The following is a 15474-nucleotide window of genomic DNA, read 5'->3' as shown; positions in this document are numbered from 1 at the left end:
TTGAGATATGGTTGCATAATTTCAAGTATTAATTATTGACTCCTTCTTTAACACTTACTCAGTATTAGTTAATTCTTTATCAATATTTCACTTAGTGTTTAGTATCTTTTTCGTACCATTCGATCGCTGACAGTGACCACAATAAGGTTGGTTTTAATAATGGGTGGTCTCCTCAGCTCTCACAACGCCTTCTTTCTAGGTGATCTCCTTTTACGACTTGAAGATGAGTTAGGGTGCTTCTCTCAATAATTTTGTTTGAGTGAATTTGGAATGAGAAATGCCGCTCATGAAAATTAAGCATTTTTTCACGTGCAGCTTTGTCAAAAAATTAATTTTTGTTTTCTTTTTCTGGCCGATTTGGTTCAGTTGGGCTGTAAGATAAGTTTGAATAGTGACAAGTGAATTTTATCTTGTTTTTATCAGAAGTTTTGTGTCTCATGGGAACTTCAAAAGTTAGACAGCTTTATTGTCAAAACCATTGCTTAGACCTTATTGTTCAAACGTGTGAATAGTCAATACTTTTTGTTCAAAGTGGTAGGTTTGAGGCTAAAAAGTGATTTATAGGATTTTGAGATATTGTTGCAAAATTTCAAGTAATAATCATTGACTCCTTTAACACTCACAACGCCTTCTTTCTAGGTGCTCTCCTTTTAAGATTTGAAGTTGAGTTAGGGTGCTTCTCTCAATAATTTTGTTTAAGTGAATTTGGAATAAGAAATGCCGCTCTTGGAAACTAAGCATTTTTTTCACGTGCAGCTTTGGCAAAAATTTAATTTTTGTTTTCATTTTCTTGCCGATTTGGTTCAGTTGGGCTGTAAGATAAGTTTGAATAGTGACAAGTGAATTTTCTCTTGTTTTTATCAGAAGTTTTTTGTCTCATGGGAACTTCAAAAATCAAACAGCTTTATTGTCAACACAATTGCTTAGGCCTTATTGTTCAAACGTGTGAATAGTCAATACTTATTGTTCAAAGTGGTAGGTTTGAGGGTAAAAAGTGATATATAGGATTTTGAGATATGGTTGCAAAATTTCAAGTAATAATTATTGACTCCTTCATTAACACTTAATCAGTATTAGTTAATTCCTTATCAATATTTCACTTGGTGTTTAGTATCTTTTTCGTACCATTCGATCGTAGACAGTGACCACAATAAGGGTGGTTTTACTAATGGTCGGTCTCCTCAGCTCTCACAACGCCTTCTTTCTAGGTGCTCTCATTTTAAGATTTGAAGATGAGTTAGGGTGCTTCTCTCAATAATTTTGTTTGAGTGAATTTGGAATGAGAAATGCCGCTCTTGGAAACTAAGCATTTTTTCACGTGCACCTTTGTCAAAAAATTAATTTTTGTTTTCATTTTCTTGCCGATTTGGTTCAGTTGGGCTGTAAGATAAGTTTGAATAGTGACAAGTGAATTTTCTCTTGTTTTTATCAGAAGTTTTGTGTCTCATGGGAACTTCAAAAGTTAGACAGCTTTATTGTCAAAAGAATTGCTTAGACCTTATTGTTCAAACGTGTGAATAGTCAATACTTTTTGTTCAAAGTGGTAGGTTTGAGGGTAAAAAGTGATTTATAGGATTTTGAGATATGGTTGCAAAATTTCAAGTAATAATCATTGACTCCTTTAACACTCACAACGCCTTCTTTCTAGGTGCTCTCCTTTTAAGATTTGAAGTTGAGTTAGGGTGCTTCTCTCAATAATTTTGTTTAAGTGAATTTGGAATAAGAAATGCCGCTCTTGGAAACTAAGCATTTTTTTCACGTGCAGCTTTGGCGAAAAATTAATTTTTGTTTTCATTTTCTTGCCGATTTGGTTCAGTTGGGCTGTAAGATAAGTTTGAATAGTGACAAGTGAATTTTCTCTTGTTTTTATCAGAAGTTTTTTGTCTCATGGGAACTTCAAAAATCAAACAGCTTTATTGTCAACACAATTGCTTAGGCCTTATTGTTCAAACGTGTGAATAGTCAATACTTATTGTTCAAAGTGGTAGGTTTGAGGGTAAAAAGTGATATATAGGATTTTGAGATATGGTTGCAAAATTTCAAGTAATAATTATTGACTCCTTCATTAACACTTACTCAGTATTAGTTAATTCCTTATCAATATTTCACTTGGTGTTTAGTATCTTTTTCGTACCATTCGATCGTAGACAGTGACCACAATAAGGGTGGTTTTACTAATGGTCGGTCTCCTCAGCTCTCACAACGCCTTCTTTCTAGGTGCTCTCATTTTAAGATTTGAAGATGAGTTAGGGTGCTTCTCTCAATAATTTTGTTTGAGTGAATTTGGAATGAGAAATGCCGCTCTTGGAAACTAAGCATTTTTTCACGTGCACCTTTGTCAAAAAATTAATTTTTGTTTTCATTTTCTTGCCGATTTGGTTCAGTTGGGCTGTAAGATAAGTTTGAATAGTGACAAGTGAATTTTCTCTTGTTTTTATCAGAAGTTTTGTGTCTCATGGGAACTTCAAAAGTTAGACAGCTTTATTGTCAAAAGAATTGCTTAAACCTTATTGTTCAAACGTGTGAATAGTCAATACTTTTTGTTCAAAGTGGTAGGTTTGAGGGTAAAAAGTGATTTTTAGGATTTTGAGATATGGTTGCAAAATTTCAAGTATTAATTATTGAGTCCTTCATTAACACTTACTCAGTATTAGTTAATTCTTTATCAATATTTCACTTGTTGTTTAGTATCTTTTTCGTACCATTCGATCGCAGACTGACCAAAATAAGGGTGGTTTTACTAATGGTCGGTCTCCTCAGCTCTCACAACGCCTTCTTTCTAGGTGCTCTCCTTTTACTATTTGAAGACGAGTTAGGGTGCTTCTCTCAAAAATTTTGTTTGAGGTAATTTGGAATGAGAAATGCCAATCTTGGAAACTAAGCATTTTTTCACCTGCAGCTTTGTCAAAAAATTAATTTTTGTTTGCATTTTCTTGCCGTTGGGCTGTAAAATAAGTTTGCAAGGCATTTACTAGACGTGAGTGTAATTAGGATGTTTTGTGATTTTTTATGTTATTGCTGCGAAGCTGTAAGCTGAGCGGAGCTATATTGCGGTGCTGTTGGTTTTTTTACAATTCAAAGAATTTGAATTGTTTTGGGCGCTGTCTTTAAGATCTGTTCACACATTTTCATGATTTTTGAAGTCAAATTGGAGTAGTGCTTTTGGTCACGCCAAAACAGGAAGTGGAGCGAAGAAGCAAGTGGTTTTGCGGCGTGAAATTTTTTCGCTCTAAATTTAAAGTAGCGTGAGAAAACGGTGTTTGAACAAAAATTCTATTTCTCGCTATTGAATTTTTGTTCACATGCGGCAATTTCACTCTGATTTTTACTGGTTTTTTCGATTTTTTGGATCAGATTTTTTTCTAAATGGTTTTCCCAATCCATTATAGTCCGTTATAGGTCTAGATTTCTGTTTAGTCGATGAAAATTCATTGAATTGTACGTCAAGACTTGTCCTGATATGTTTTTTTGTTTCGTCGTATGACGCTCTTTTTTCGTTTTACATTTGTTCACTCCTCAAAGCTGAAAAGTCAAATTTTATGAATGACTTCTTCCTCTCAGTAACTGTTTTTGCGCGCGTGACGTCTTTTCTCACTCTCTCTAGCAAAAGTTGTTTGCGTGATTAGATTTTGATCATAAGAGACTTCTTACCTCACTCAATAAAATGACTTTTGCAGTTAAAATTTTAGTTTATATTGAATTAGTTTGAGGTCAAAGGAACTCATATGTGTAATAAGGGTCCCTTATGAAAAGGCTTCTGCGCAATGAGTTTTAACAAGCCTTATTTATTTATCGTTTAATTTTTTTACATAGCTTTTTGAGGGGCGTCGATAACTTTTTCAACTTATATCTGTCTCTGTTTCTATCTCTACGGCACGCAAGTCTATTCTTTCGCAGCTATTCCGGCAATCTGCCGGCTGTTTTTTAGCTGTTGTTCAAATCAATATAAGGCCATTCTTTCCGTTTTTTGATTGATCTCCGATGAAGCGTGATCGTAGTTATTGTAATCGTTGAAGTGTTTTTGCCTTGTGCGTAAATTTTGCTTGAACGTTTTTGTAATTTGATCCAAAATATTCTTTTGTTTGCCTGAGAAATTTGGCTTTTGCTCAGGTGAAACATGAGCAACTGATAACGCCTGAGAGCATTGTTTCTGTGAAGCTCATTGAGTTTTTGTAGGATCTAAGTGAACGGATCACTGAAGCTGACGAGATAGCGGAATTTCATTTGAATTTTGAAACTTTCAATACCATCGCTCACCTCCACCCCACTTAGTGCGGCTGGCTGTCTTAAGAATATGCTAGTACAAGCTACGACCAAAGACTCCTGTCTTTCAAGAGCAATTCGTCCGACAATGTTTCTGCGTTTAAATGTGATATAATTGCCAACATTTTTGTTCGATATTTTTTTCGGTACTGATTTAATATCGTTCTGTTGGTTTAGGCATCATTAAATTCAAAAAATGAACGAAAGTTGAAACAAAAATGAAATGAAAATGACTAATCTGAGATTTTATAAAATTTTCTTTCTGTTTTCGGTATAATATTAAATCGTTTCAAGTTTTTTTGATCAAATTTTTTGAAATTCAATTTCTTCTCAGTTTTTGAAGAAAATATGGTTTTATCTTTTGATCAAGTTTTGCGCTTATAAGTCAAGATTTTTACACCTGACTTCTGACACCTCACTCATAGTTTTAGCTGATTGGGGTACGGAAATCGCAATATACTGAATACAGTTAAAAGAGCAAAATAGTTAACCTGATCAAGCCCTTTTATTAAGTCACAGTGAATTAGGTTATCGAGTTCAAACGAATGCTTATTGGTGTTGGTCTTTAATTTAATAGCCTTCAATTTAGATGTTACTTAAGCTTCAATCGTGTAATCTTAGCTAAAATTTCTCGCCAAAGTAGAGCACTTTTTGACAATTTAAACTTTTTTTCACGCTTAAGTCTCAATTGTCGTCAAGAGGGCCTACAGCGGAAACCTGACGGCAATGTTTAAGGATGCGCTCAATTGATGTCTCATTAGATTTTATTGACCGATAATAGTGCGTTGTTTTCTGTGTTGGTCGACAGTCTTCTGGCTTTCTTTGCTTGTGTTTTTGTTTTTGTAGCCGACCGTCGAAATTGATGAAAGTTTAATTTCATTCTCATGTTAGCCTTATGAGGAGGGTGTATAGCAATCTCTGCAGGTGAAATTAGAGTCAATAAATCGACACTAATTATTCAAATGACAGTACCCTATTTAGGTGGTTATGACACAAAACCTATAGTGGTACTGGTTTTTTTTCGTGTTTCAAAATTGCACAGGCTAATATTGTTTGATTTGGCCGCGGCTTATTGAATGCCATAGTTTCGTTCCAGTATCCAATTGCTCAGATAAGTTATAAATGTTATGTCTAAAAGCTATTTCTTTTGCAAGTTCGGTCGCTTCCTGTTTTAGTGGGCTGCTTGGCGAATGTGTCTGAATTTATCTAATGATTTCCTTGGTCCCGAGATTATACACAAAAAGTAACCCGTCATGACCAACTGAGACCCAATTTAGTTGGTAACGGAATAAATGCTCTCGTACGCAGTGTAGAAGGTATGAGTAGGCATCTCTTGCTAGAGAAATGTGTATCCATATTGACCATATTTACACCATATTCATGCTTTAGATCAATCGCTGTCTCGATGTACGTTTGGAGTACTATACAGCCTATATAGCCTATGATGATGATTTATTTATTAATTTGTTGACACTTCTGCATGAGCAACATCGATTTCTTATCACTTTGTTTATATTAGTCAAAACTACGTCTCCTCCTCCTCCTCCTCCTCTTCCTTCCTTTTTATTTTTGTCTCACTGTGGAGAGTAAGATTGGTTTATGCTACTCTGGCACAAGGATTCCCAGAACACGGCTGCATTCTCCAACTAAATTTGTCCAACCTTTGAATGCTATATATCAAAATTCATTTAGTATTTTGTACATGGTTCATTGTGTGACGGGATACCATTGTCGCTTCTCTTAATTGGAAAACAGAGTTGCAGCATTTTGAACAACATTTTGGTGCCTTGTTCAAAAGTTCTGAAGTAAATTAGTCCAATGGGATCGATCCGTCTATGTAGTAACAAGTGACTAAAATGCTCGGTTATGTCGAGTCTGCTTAATGATGTGCTGAAATGTTGTTCAAAGTTGGTGCGTATATTTGGCGCATAAAAAGTCGAGCCAGTCAGTGTTGTGAAGCTTCATTTGCTAACCGCTGATCTAAGTGGGTTGTTGATAATTATGGTGAAAACAACTGAAGAACGACCATACAATACAAGCTACGGTCTCGTCTCAAAGAGCGTAGCCATCAAGTGAACAATAATGCAATTTGAGATTAGCTACTTATTAGTGCGAACTTCAATGTCAATTGAAACTCAGTCCAGCTGTAGTCTAGCTTTTCCATAAATTTTTTTATCCATAGTTATATTTTCCTGTCCTCTCAGATTTGCTTTTTGCGGTGCCCATTGTACTAGGACTAAGCTTGTTAAATTGCCCTGATGTAGGTTATTAAGTCTTCTTAACAAAATTCTTATTTATTGAAAACGAGACCATTAATAAACAGTGATTCTTTATGTTGCAGAGTGTTGCTTACTTGAATGGCTACGCTTTTGTTTCTACTGTGTAAAAATCACTACCTCTACCCTTTCTAAGATATAACTCTTTATTTACAAATATTGGTGCAGTTGTGTGTTATCCAAGTGATGGTGATTAACCTCTCCTAGTTTGATGCGTCCATCGTGAACACATTTCTTTAATGCAAAAATTTTGGTATTAATCGATCGTTGTTAATATAATACCCGCACTCGATAACACACTTATATGCACTTTTTGTTCATTGGAAGATGACGGAGGAGTGAGATAGTATATTTTGAATGTTTTGATGCTAATGAGGATTGATCAGAAGATCAACGGGTGATCATGACTCCTATTATGGTGATGATGATGATGATGATGCTACATGGCTCTGTTCTGTTCTATTTAGGGGTTTGGGTTTGTAACTTTCATTAGTAGCGCGGACGCGGACAAAGCACGGGAAACCTTGCATGGCACGACAATCGAAGGCAGGAAGATTGAGGTGTGTGTACTACCACTACTATTATAATCAACTTGTTTACTCAGGTGTAGCTGTAATGTACTAGTGTGGCGTCTGTATCATCCCCATTAGTCTTTCTTCATCTTTAAGCCTCATGAAAAATCGTTAAGGTTTTATTCGGTCTCCAATTGCCCGATGTTCATACAATCGAAGCAGAAAATAATCGAAGGTACCAACAAAGTTCTAATAAAAAGCGCATTATTGAGTTTTAGTTAATCTGACAAAATTAAGGCAATGTGTGTTGCGTAAATTTATGAAGAGAGGCAGTTATAATTTTTTTTAATGTGAGACTAACTGCAAGAATTGATGAGCCCGAATAAAGCCTTATTTACTGTTAAAAATCTTTAAAATGTCGGTTTTTATTTGTTTAGCTTTTAGTTGCATGCTATTATGTACAGCAAATATGTAATCAAAATTGAAAGATCTAAATTGATTGGAAAAATGAAACTCAATTCCCTCCAGCTTTTAAGGTTTTATTAGATTCCAATTGGTAAAGAGGTATTGCATGTAAATAATTTTAAAGCTGAATGGTATCTACTTGGGAAACCTCAGAATATTTCATTATTTCAGTCTGTTTCTCAAATAATGCAACGCTTTCGATCTTCAAATTTAGCTAAGGTGCCCGTCCTAAAGTCAACAATTAAGCGCAGTAAGTTGATCAGAAATTTAAGTCTACGTTTGGAGCAGATAAAGTTTGCTCTCGAACGAAGCGTGAAGAAATTGATGTAGCTGTGTGTTTTTATTACGACGCGGAGAATACTATCGTGTTCTGCAGGTTGTTACTGACCGATTGTATTGGTGTTCTATGGATTTCTACGACTCTAAGAGGAGTTTTGATGTTCTACTGATTTTTTAAAGCTGAAACAGTTCCATTCTTGACTGGGCCCTTGAATTCTTTTTAACTTTGACGTCTGTTTTCAAACACTCTACATTATATTCGTACGATTTTCTTGACATAAATTTTAATGCCCTGACACGAGGGCGCTTAGTCCCAAGTGCTGGGTACAAGTCCTAGGAGGGACTAAGACTCACGTTCTTACATTGAGAGCAGAACGGTGAGAATACATTGTGGTTATTGTAGGGTTTTATTTTGAGAATTTAGGAACTATAGCAAAAAGGTTCTGGTCACGCTTTTCAGGCGTTTTGTATTTAATCTCTAGTCAAGCTTTGTGTTTAACAGTAAGAGAAGGGCAACTGAGAACCACGGTGGCCTAATACTGTTCGCTGCTATTACACAGAAACCACAATTAATTAAGACCACAAAAAACAATAATATACTCTAGGCAAATGTATGAAACATATTAAGCGATTACATTATACAATTTTGTTAAGTGTTCTCTGACAAAATGTTCCGCAATTTGCTAGATTCTGTTTTACTCCATGTTTTTATGGTGATCTTTTATGTGGGCTTTCTTTGCGCATAAGTTCTTCAATCCGCTTAATCTGATTTGATTTTTTTAAAAACTTTTTGAATATAATCAAAGCGCGCCGAATGCACCACTCTTGGAAAATGTAAGCGTTCAAAGCTAAATTACTTTGGCGAGTTGCCTGTTTTTGACGGCATTTTGTCAACATTCTTAAGCCCAATGGTTAAATCGACCAATGGCATTAGATTTTTAATTGATGTGCGATTGCCATTTTTAAACACGAAGCGCCAAGTTCTCAAGGGCAACTTTTTTTTAATCTTCAAAAATGTAAATTTAAAGTTATAACCACAACAAGAACGTTTGGTTAAATATTTACATTTTCAAAATCGCCTCGTAAATATATGAATAGTTTGGTCTTTATACTTCAGTAGAAAAAATTCCTAAAGCCTCTTACTTGTCTATCTATTGGAACACGTTCATGCAGTTTGACCATTTCGCTGCTTAGTTTTTTCCTTAAATTTGTTTTTAGTTTTCTCTTTTCGGATTTCAATTGGCAAATTATTCCATTTCCTAGAAAAAATTCTGATCAGTGACCTGTCACTCCATTTGGATTGGCACATTCTTTGGAAAAAAACTGGACAGTTCTGCAGTTTTTGGTCAATTCGTACTTTTCAAGAATCCTGAAAGAGGAGTTTTTGGTTTCTCGACTACTCTGTTTATATTGTGAGAGGTCAAAAAATTTAAGAAGACAAACTTTTTTAATGAAAAGCTCTGCTGGTAAAATTTTGTCTTTCAGTAATAGATCTCTTGCACTGTCAAACTTTTTGCGCAGGTGGCAAACCTTTATTCCCCAATTTATTTGTTTATTAACTCTTTGAAGTGACATAACCGCACAACGATTGAAAAAAAATTGCACTGAAATTAAGATGGGACAAAACAAGATAAAAAGAACGATTCTTGCTTTTAGTGATAGAAAATGTCTTACTAAGTAAATTGACCTAATAGCATTTGCCATTTTTGTTAATGTTTTGTTCAGCTAAATCTCAAAATTTAGATTGTTATCAATCATTATACCTAAATAACGACAACTTGTTTTTGGCTCTATGAAAATTCCATTATAATGAAATTGTTCAATTTTTGATTCACCATTTTTTGAAAAAACCACAATTTCTGTTTTATCTCTGTTTAAAGTTAGCATATTTTGCCTCATATAACTGTCAGTACTTTCAAATACACTGTTAATTTCGCATAAGAGATTTTCATCGGATTTGGAATGACAAATAATGCATCTGTCATCTGCAAACTGTAAAACGTCCTCTCTTTTTTTCATTTTTTCAGGGAAGTCGTTGATATATATATTAAAAAAATTTAAGGTCCGAGAACTGTTCCTTGAGGTACTCTGTGATTTATTGTCACCCAGTTCGAATATTCTATGCCGTTCTTTACGCATTGTTTCCGTTAGACAAAAACGATTCTAGCATTGCAATTGATTCCGTACTAAATCAATATTTTGTAATTTTTTCGAGAAAAATTTTGTGAGATATTGAGTTAAAAGCTTTGGCTAAATCCAAGAATATACTAACAACGGTTTCATTTTCTTCTAACAAACTATTCAAACTATGCACTGATTCTGTCAACGATATTACTGTGTCATTCGAAGATTTTCTTTTCAGAAACACAAACTGATTTTTATTGATTATTTCATACTTTTCAACATGTTCTAGCATTTGTTGGAGCAAAAGTCTTTCAAAAATTTTCGCAAGAGTCGGTGTAACTGAAATTGGTCTGTAGTTTCCTGCTTCCAGTGGATCCCCTTTTTTGTAAATTGGAGTTACATATGCTTTTTTAAGTATGTCAGGAAAAATGTTTTTTGATATACATTCGTTTATTGCAAACTGTAGATGTGTTCCAATAGACATTTTGCTACACTTGAAGGACCATGTATTAAGTAATCCAGGACCCGCTGCTTTGTTTTGTGGTAATTGATCAATTACAGTAAACAGTTCTTTTCTCGTTATATGTCTGAAGGAAAACTCAGTTTTGTCAAAAGCAAAGTCCGGTAGCTCAATCTTTTCTGTCTCGCCTTCGTATAAACCTAATTTAGAAAAACAAATATTAATTGTGTTAGCGATTTCTTTTTTTGTCTTTTAAGATATCTTGGTTGAACCGAATTCTAGAAATTTCGCCGTTTTTATCCTCGTGTTTTATTTTTGTTTTAATGAATTTCCACTGTTGTGTTGAATCGGGAAGACTTTTGAACAATTTCTGTGAATAATTGTGACTCGCTCTTCTAAGTAGTCTGTTTGTATGGTTTCGTATTCTTTTGTATGAGTTATATGTGTCAACGTCTGCTGTTATCTTCCAAATATTGAAAAGCCTGTGCTTTTCGTTGATTAGATTCAAAATTTTTCTGGATAACCATTTCTTTTTCGTTGATTTTGATGATGGCTCTCCTATTTTGATGGGAGCTATACTATTCAGAATATTTTCAAACATAATTTGCACTGTTTTGTTTGCACTGTTTGCACTGTTTTGTTGATACATGAAACTCCAATCCGCGGTTGCAATTTTTTTGTTAAGGTTAGCTCTAGTAAATTTGCTAGTATCCCGGTAAAAAAATTGCGTTTTGTTGTTTTCATAATCAATGTCCAGTGACGAAAAGAAAATTTGTGTAAAGAGATCACTTCCAAATAACTGCTCGATAACAGTTGTATCAAAAATTTGATGTTTCGTTGTGAAACAGTGATCAATTAGTGTTTCCTGATTTCCATTTGTCCAGGTTGGAGTATTTTTATTTACTATCTCAAGCCCATTGTTGGAAGCAAATTCTGTCAATAACTCTTTTTCTCTTTGATTGAAAAAATTGATGTTATAGTCTCCGAATAGTATTACATTATCAGTTATTGAATATGCGCCTGAAATTGCTGATGTCAACTCTTCTAGAAAAAATTCGCCCAAGTTTTTATTCGAACAATAAGAAACGTTAACTAGAAGTTTTTCCTTAAACGGTGCTTGTATTTCAAGCCATAGTGATTCAAAAAAACTGCTGTTAATAGAGTTGAGATCATTCCGTATTTTATGTTTGAACGTATTTGGTACCCGTATCCCTACTCAACCACCTCTCGTTAACTGCGTCAATTTTGATTTACTTTGATGGACAAAGTGGTGATTGTTGCTTAAAAAGTTTAAGGGTATCTTCTGATTATCGTTTATCCATGTTTCAGTAACAATGAAGCATGTTTGTCTGTTCTGCTGCTGCAAAAAATCCGAAATCTCTTCGTGTTTGTTGTTGACGCTTCTAATATTTGTGTATACAAAACATGGATGCAAGTTTGCATTTGCCTTATGTTTATCGTAGCTTTCGAATGTTTGTAAATTATGTAAATTGGGCCCTGGATTAGATTCGACATCACCGCAAAGTAAAATTAAGTAGGTTATAGTTAGGAACTGATATATTAAGTTTAAAGACCAAAATCCAAGACATACATTATCAACTATTGTTTTGTTTTTGAAAATCAAATAAATTGAAGTGCTTGGGTGACAATTGATTGAACACTTACATTTTTTATTTTCTGCAAGAAAAAACAGGCTAAAAACACGAGAAATTTCCAATAGGAAAACTTATTTTTCAAAGTCACCCAAACGCATTATATCCCATATGACCATTTCTGTTCCAGTTATTGACATTATCTATTGGCTGCTTTTTGATTTGTCTCATAGATACGTTGCTGACAGAAGGTTGATACCCCACACTTGATATGTAGTGACTCCCTTCTTTGATTCGCTTATTAGTTTCTCTTTGTCCTTTTCGACAAACCCGAAATAGTATCTGTCATCTTGATATCTATGCTTTAGGGTGATTTGGTTTTAGTTATTAGTGCATAAACCAGAAAAAAAAGACTCGCCCTGAAAATGACACTATATTAAGTTAAAAGTTAAATTGGTTTGGTCTCACCAGTTTGAAGTCCAGATATAGAATACCCAATAATTCGGTTTGCTTGTTGAAGAAAAAAAAATTTGTTTGCTTTATCGCAAAAACAAAAAGGTCTTTGTCAGATAACGTTCTCAATGATTGGAAGCAGAAAAAAAATCTATCAGCGTGTTCTTTCACATAAATTTACGCTGCTCAGAGTTGATTCAAGAAATTTGAACAGATGAACAGCAACTTTAAAATATTTCTTCAGTCTATTTTTTGAAACTTTTGTTAATGATTAGCGGGTTAATTTAAGTGAGGCAGGTGTTCAATTCTAATTCGCTCATTTGCGTCCTAGTTCATAATTCCCGGGATCCCTTGAATTCAAGACCCGCAAACTCTAATGAGCATAAAAAAATACTCAAGACAGCAACAATCCCCGCCCCCTCTCCCATCCACTCAGACGCTTATATTCGTGCGCGTGTTTATAAGAAAAACGTCCGTTGGTGGCATCTAAAAGTTTTTGTTTGGTTAAGAGAGTGTGCAAGTAGATACCTGTCAGTACCGCATGCTAGCATGACAATATTCATGTACATTTTAAGCCTTAGTAGAACTCGTGGTGCAAATCTCAGATGGGACATCAGATGATCCGCTGGTTGCAACATCAATATTGATTGTGTTACTGATTTGATTGCATTTTATCTGTTATATTTCAATATGGAGCGTCTTGTGTGCCTAATAATGTTTGCACCGCATTTGTTGAGGAGAGTGTACTTATATACCAACGCCAATTCAATGGCCTATGATCGAGTCAGATATACTAAAGAATTCAAGGCATTCCACATTTGATCTGTTAACTTATTTCTACGAATCTAGCGGCTGTGATTGCATACAATACAGTCAGGAATCTGTTTAAGCCATTAATTAATGCGTATTTAAGTGTTCTATAATAATCATCATACAACATTAAGCAGAGCAACGTACCTGGCATTGATAATGACCTGACAAAAAGACCATTACGAAAATCATGAGTAACTTTGCTGTAATTTTTGTTAAGATAGGGTAAGTGGTTTCAAGGAGGGAGGGGATTGGTTTTCGAGTGTGTCGGTTGTTTGCAGGTGAACAATGCGACTCCGAGAGTGGTACCGAGGAAGAAGGAACCATCTGGAGTATCCACAGCAGCCGCATCCTACTTAAACGCCAATCTACTAAACAACAGTATGTGCACAGTTTGAAATTTCATTTTTATTAATAGGCACCCCCATCTGCTCAGCTGGCTGTTATTGCGGAACCATTTTAACGAAAAGGAATATTGGAGTTTTGTTTTATTTATATGAATAGTAATAAGCTATAATATTAATTTTCAGGATATTCAGAAAGTTTTTACTAATTAATACGAGTTATACGGTATTTTTGAGGTTTTTCATCTATTTTGCGAATTCTTAAGTAGCTTTTTAAGCCATTTGTTGGCCATTGTACCATAATAGGTAGCAGTTAATTATAAAAGTAGTTTTCTCAAAAGAGACGATGCTAGTCGTTTCTAGAGTTCTTCCGGTTATGCTTTTGTCTTAAAAAATTTCGCTGGTATTGGAATTAGCCGTTGCATCCTCTCATTTTCATTAGAGTTTAATATCAAGTTTCGTCAGACGCCCTTAGCTTGTTTTAGTAGTCTTTAATGTGCCTATGGTGCTGAAACTGCTGATAGCCGAGCGGTAAGTGAATCTGGTTATGGATCGGGAGGTCAGTGGTTCGAATGCCGGCGGGTTCAAATGTTTTTCTACCCGCCTGGCGTTGGAGAGCAATTCTTCCGACATTAGTTGGTTTATTTTTTATATGCTAATGTATTTGGTATCTTTGTGTTATTTATACCAACTTTAATACCAGACTCGAAGCATTTTTCAACTTCTTTATAAAATTTTTGTCAGTTTTCAATTATTTTGTCCAGTGAAACATTTTTAAGGCTTCAAAATGGGCAATGGATTGATTTTAACAATACAGAAGTGATTTTGATGAGCTGAATATGAATAATTTTTGCAACTTTCAATTAATTTTTGCTAGTTTTGAACTTATTAAAACATTTTTCAGGTTTTTTTTTTACTTTTAGTGACCAATGAAATAGTTTTACGGCTAAATATGTGTCGATAGATAACTTTAATGACCCAGATAAACTTTTGAGGATATTAACAGCACAAATTCAGCTATTTTAAAATATTTGCTAATTAGTTTTAACATTTTCAGGTTCTTTTTGTTAAGGGGACAATAAAACTTTTTTTACAGTTTCCAACTGGAGTTTTTATCTTACAGCTTTATTCAATTTTAGCAATACAGAAGCTATTGTGAAGTTTTAATCTAAGATTTTTAGTACCTCTGTGTAATTTTGACTTATTTTCTCACAGGTAACTCGAAATTCTGTTGGAGCCTGAAGGATTGCCATTTTAGTCTTTCGCCAGAAATTTTTGGTATTGAAGAAATGAGCGTCTTTAAACGTAACCAATGAGTGTCTTTGAACGTAATTTTTTAATTCTATAAGTGGAATTTTTCAACGCCTTTTTTAATGCAAACTACTGCATAATTATGAGCAGATCTTGCTGCTTGGTTGTCAAATCTGAGGTTAATTACACCAAGAGTAACCCCAAGATTTTTAACAATAATACCAAGAACTTATAAAAAAAGTTTTAAAAAATCATTCTTTAGCTCAAATGTTTTCTCCACTGTTGTGTTCACTGGCAGAAAAGTAATAGAAATTGTAATCAATGGTAGATACTCTCTTCAATTTTACAAGCCCAATATGTATAAGACTTTTTGATAGGGATATATAATTTCATTTTTTTAAATTGCGAATTGTTAATGATGCGGGAAAGAAGTATGAAGATCGAATCTTCCTGTTATCTATCCGATGCTCAGTCTCATCTCTTTATTCAACTTCTCATTAAGTATTCAGTCACTAATCCACGGTGAACAGACGAGGGAGTCCTAGACAAATTGGTCCCAATAAACCTGTTATAAATGGTCCCGTTCAATGGGCTACTTAAATAGATCAAAAGAAAGCGCTAGTTAAATTTGATCGAAACCGTTGA

General features: G+C 34.5%; 1 protein-coding gene across 3 annotated transcripts in view; it reads left to right on the top strand.

Moving 5' to 3' along the window:
- Positions 1 to 15474, top strand: part of LOC142334592 (uncharacterized) — an 80541-nt gene that overhangs the window by 43691 nt on the left and 21376 nt on the right. For 2 of the 3 annotated variants that reach the window (XM_075382748.1, XM_075382749.1), the window contains exons 5-6: positions 7007 to 7099; positions 13516 to 13615. In XM_075382748.1, the coding sequence (XP_075238863.1) occupies positions 7007 to 7099; positions 13516 to 13615 (193 nt within the window). The remainder of the gene's footprint in view (positions 1 to 7006; positions 7100 to 13515; positions 13616 to 15474) is intronic. The other variant, XM_075382750.1, reaches the window with a different exon arrangement.

Source organism: Convolutriloba macropyga, chromosome 2 (assembly GCF_964194025.1).
Source record: "Convolutriloba macropyga chromosome 2, txConMacr16.3, whole genome shotgun sequence".
NCBI classification, from domain to species: Eukaryota; Metazoa; Xenacoelomorpha; order Acoela; family Convolutidae; genus Convolutriloba; species Convolutriloba macropyga.
The sequence above is the reverse complement of the archived record's forward strand: the minus strand, read 5'-3'. Positions and strand labels throughout refer to the sequence as shown.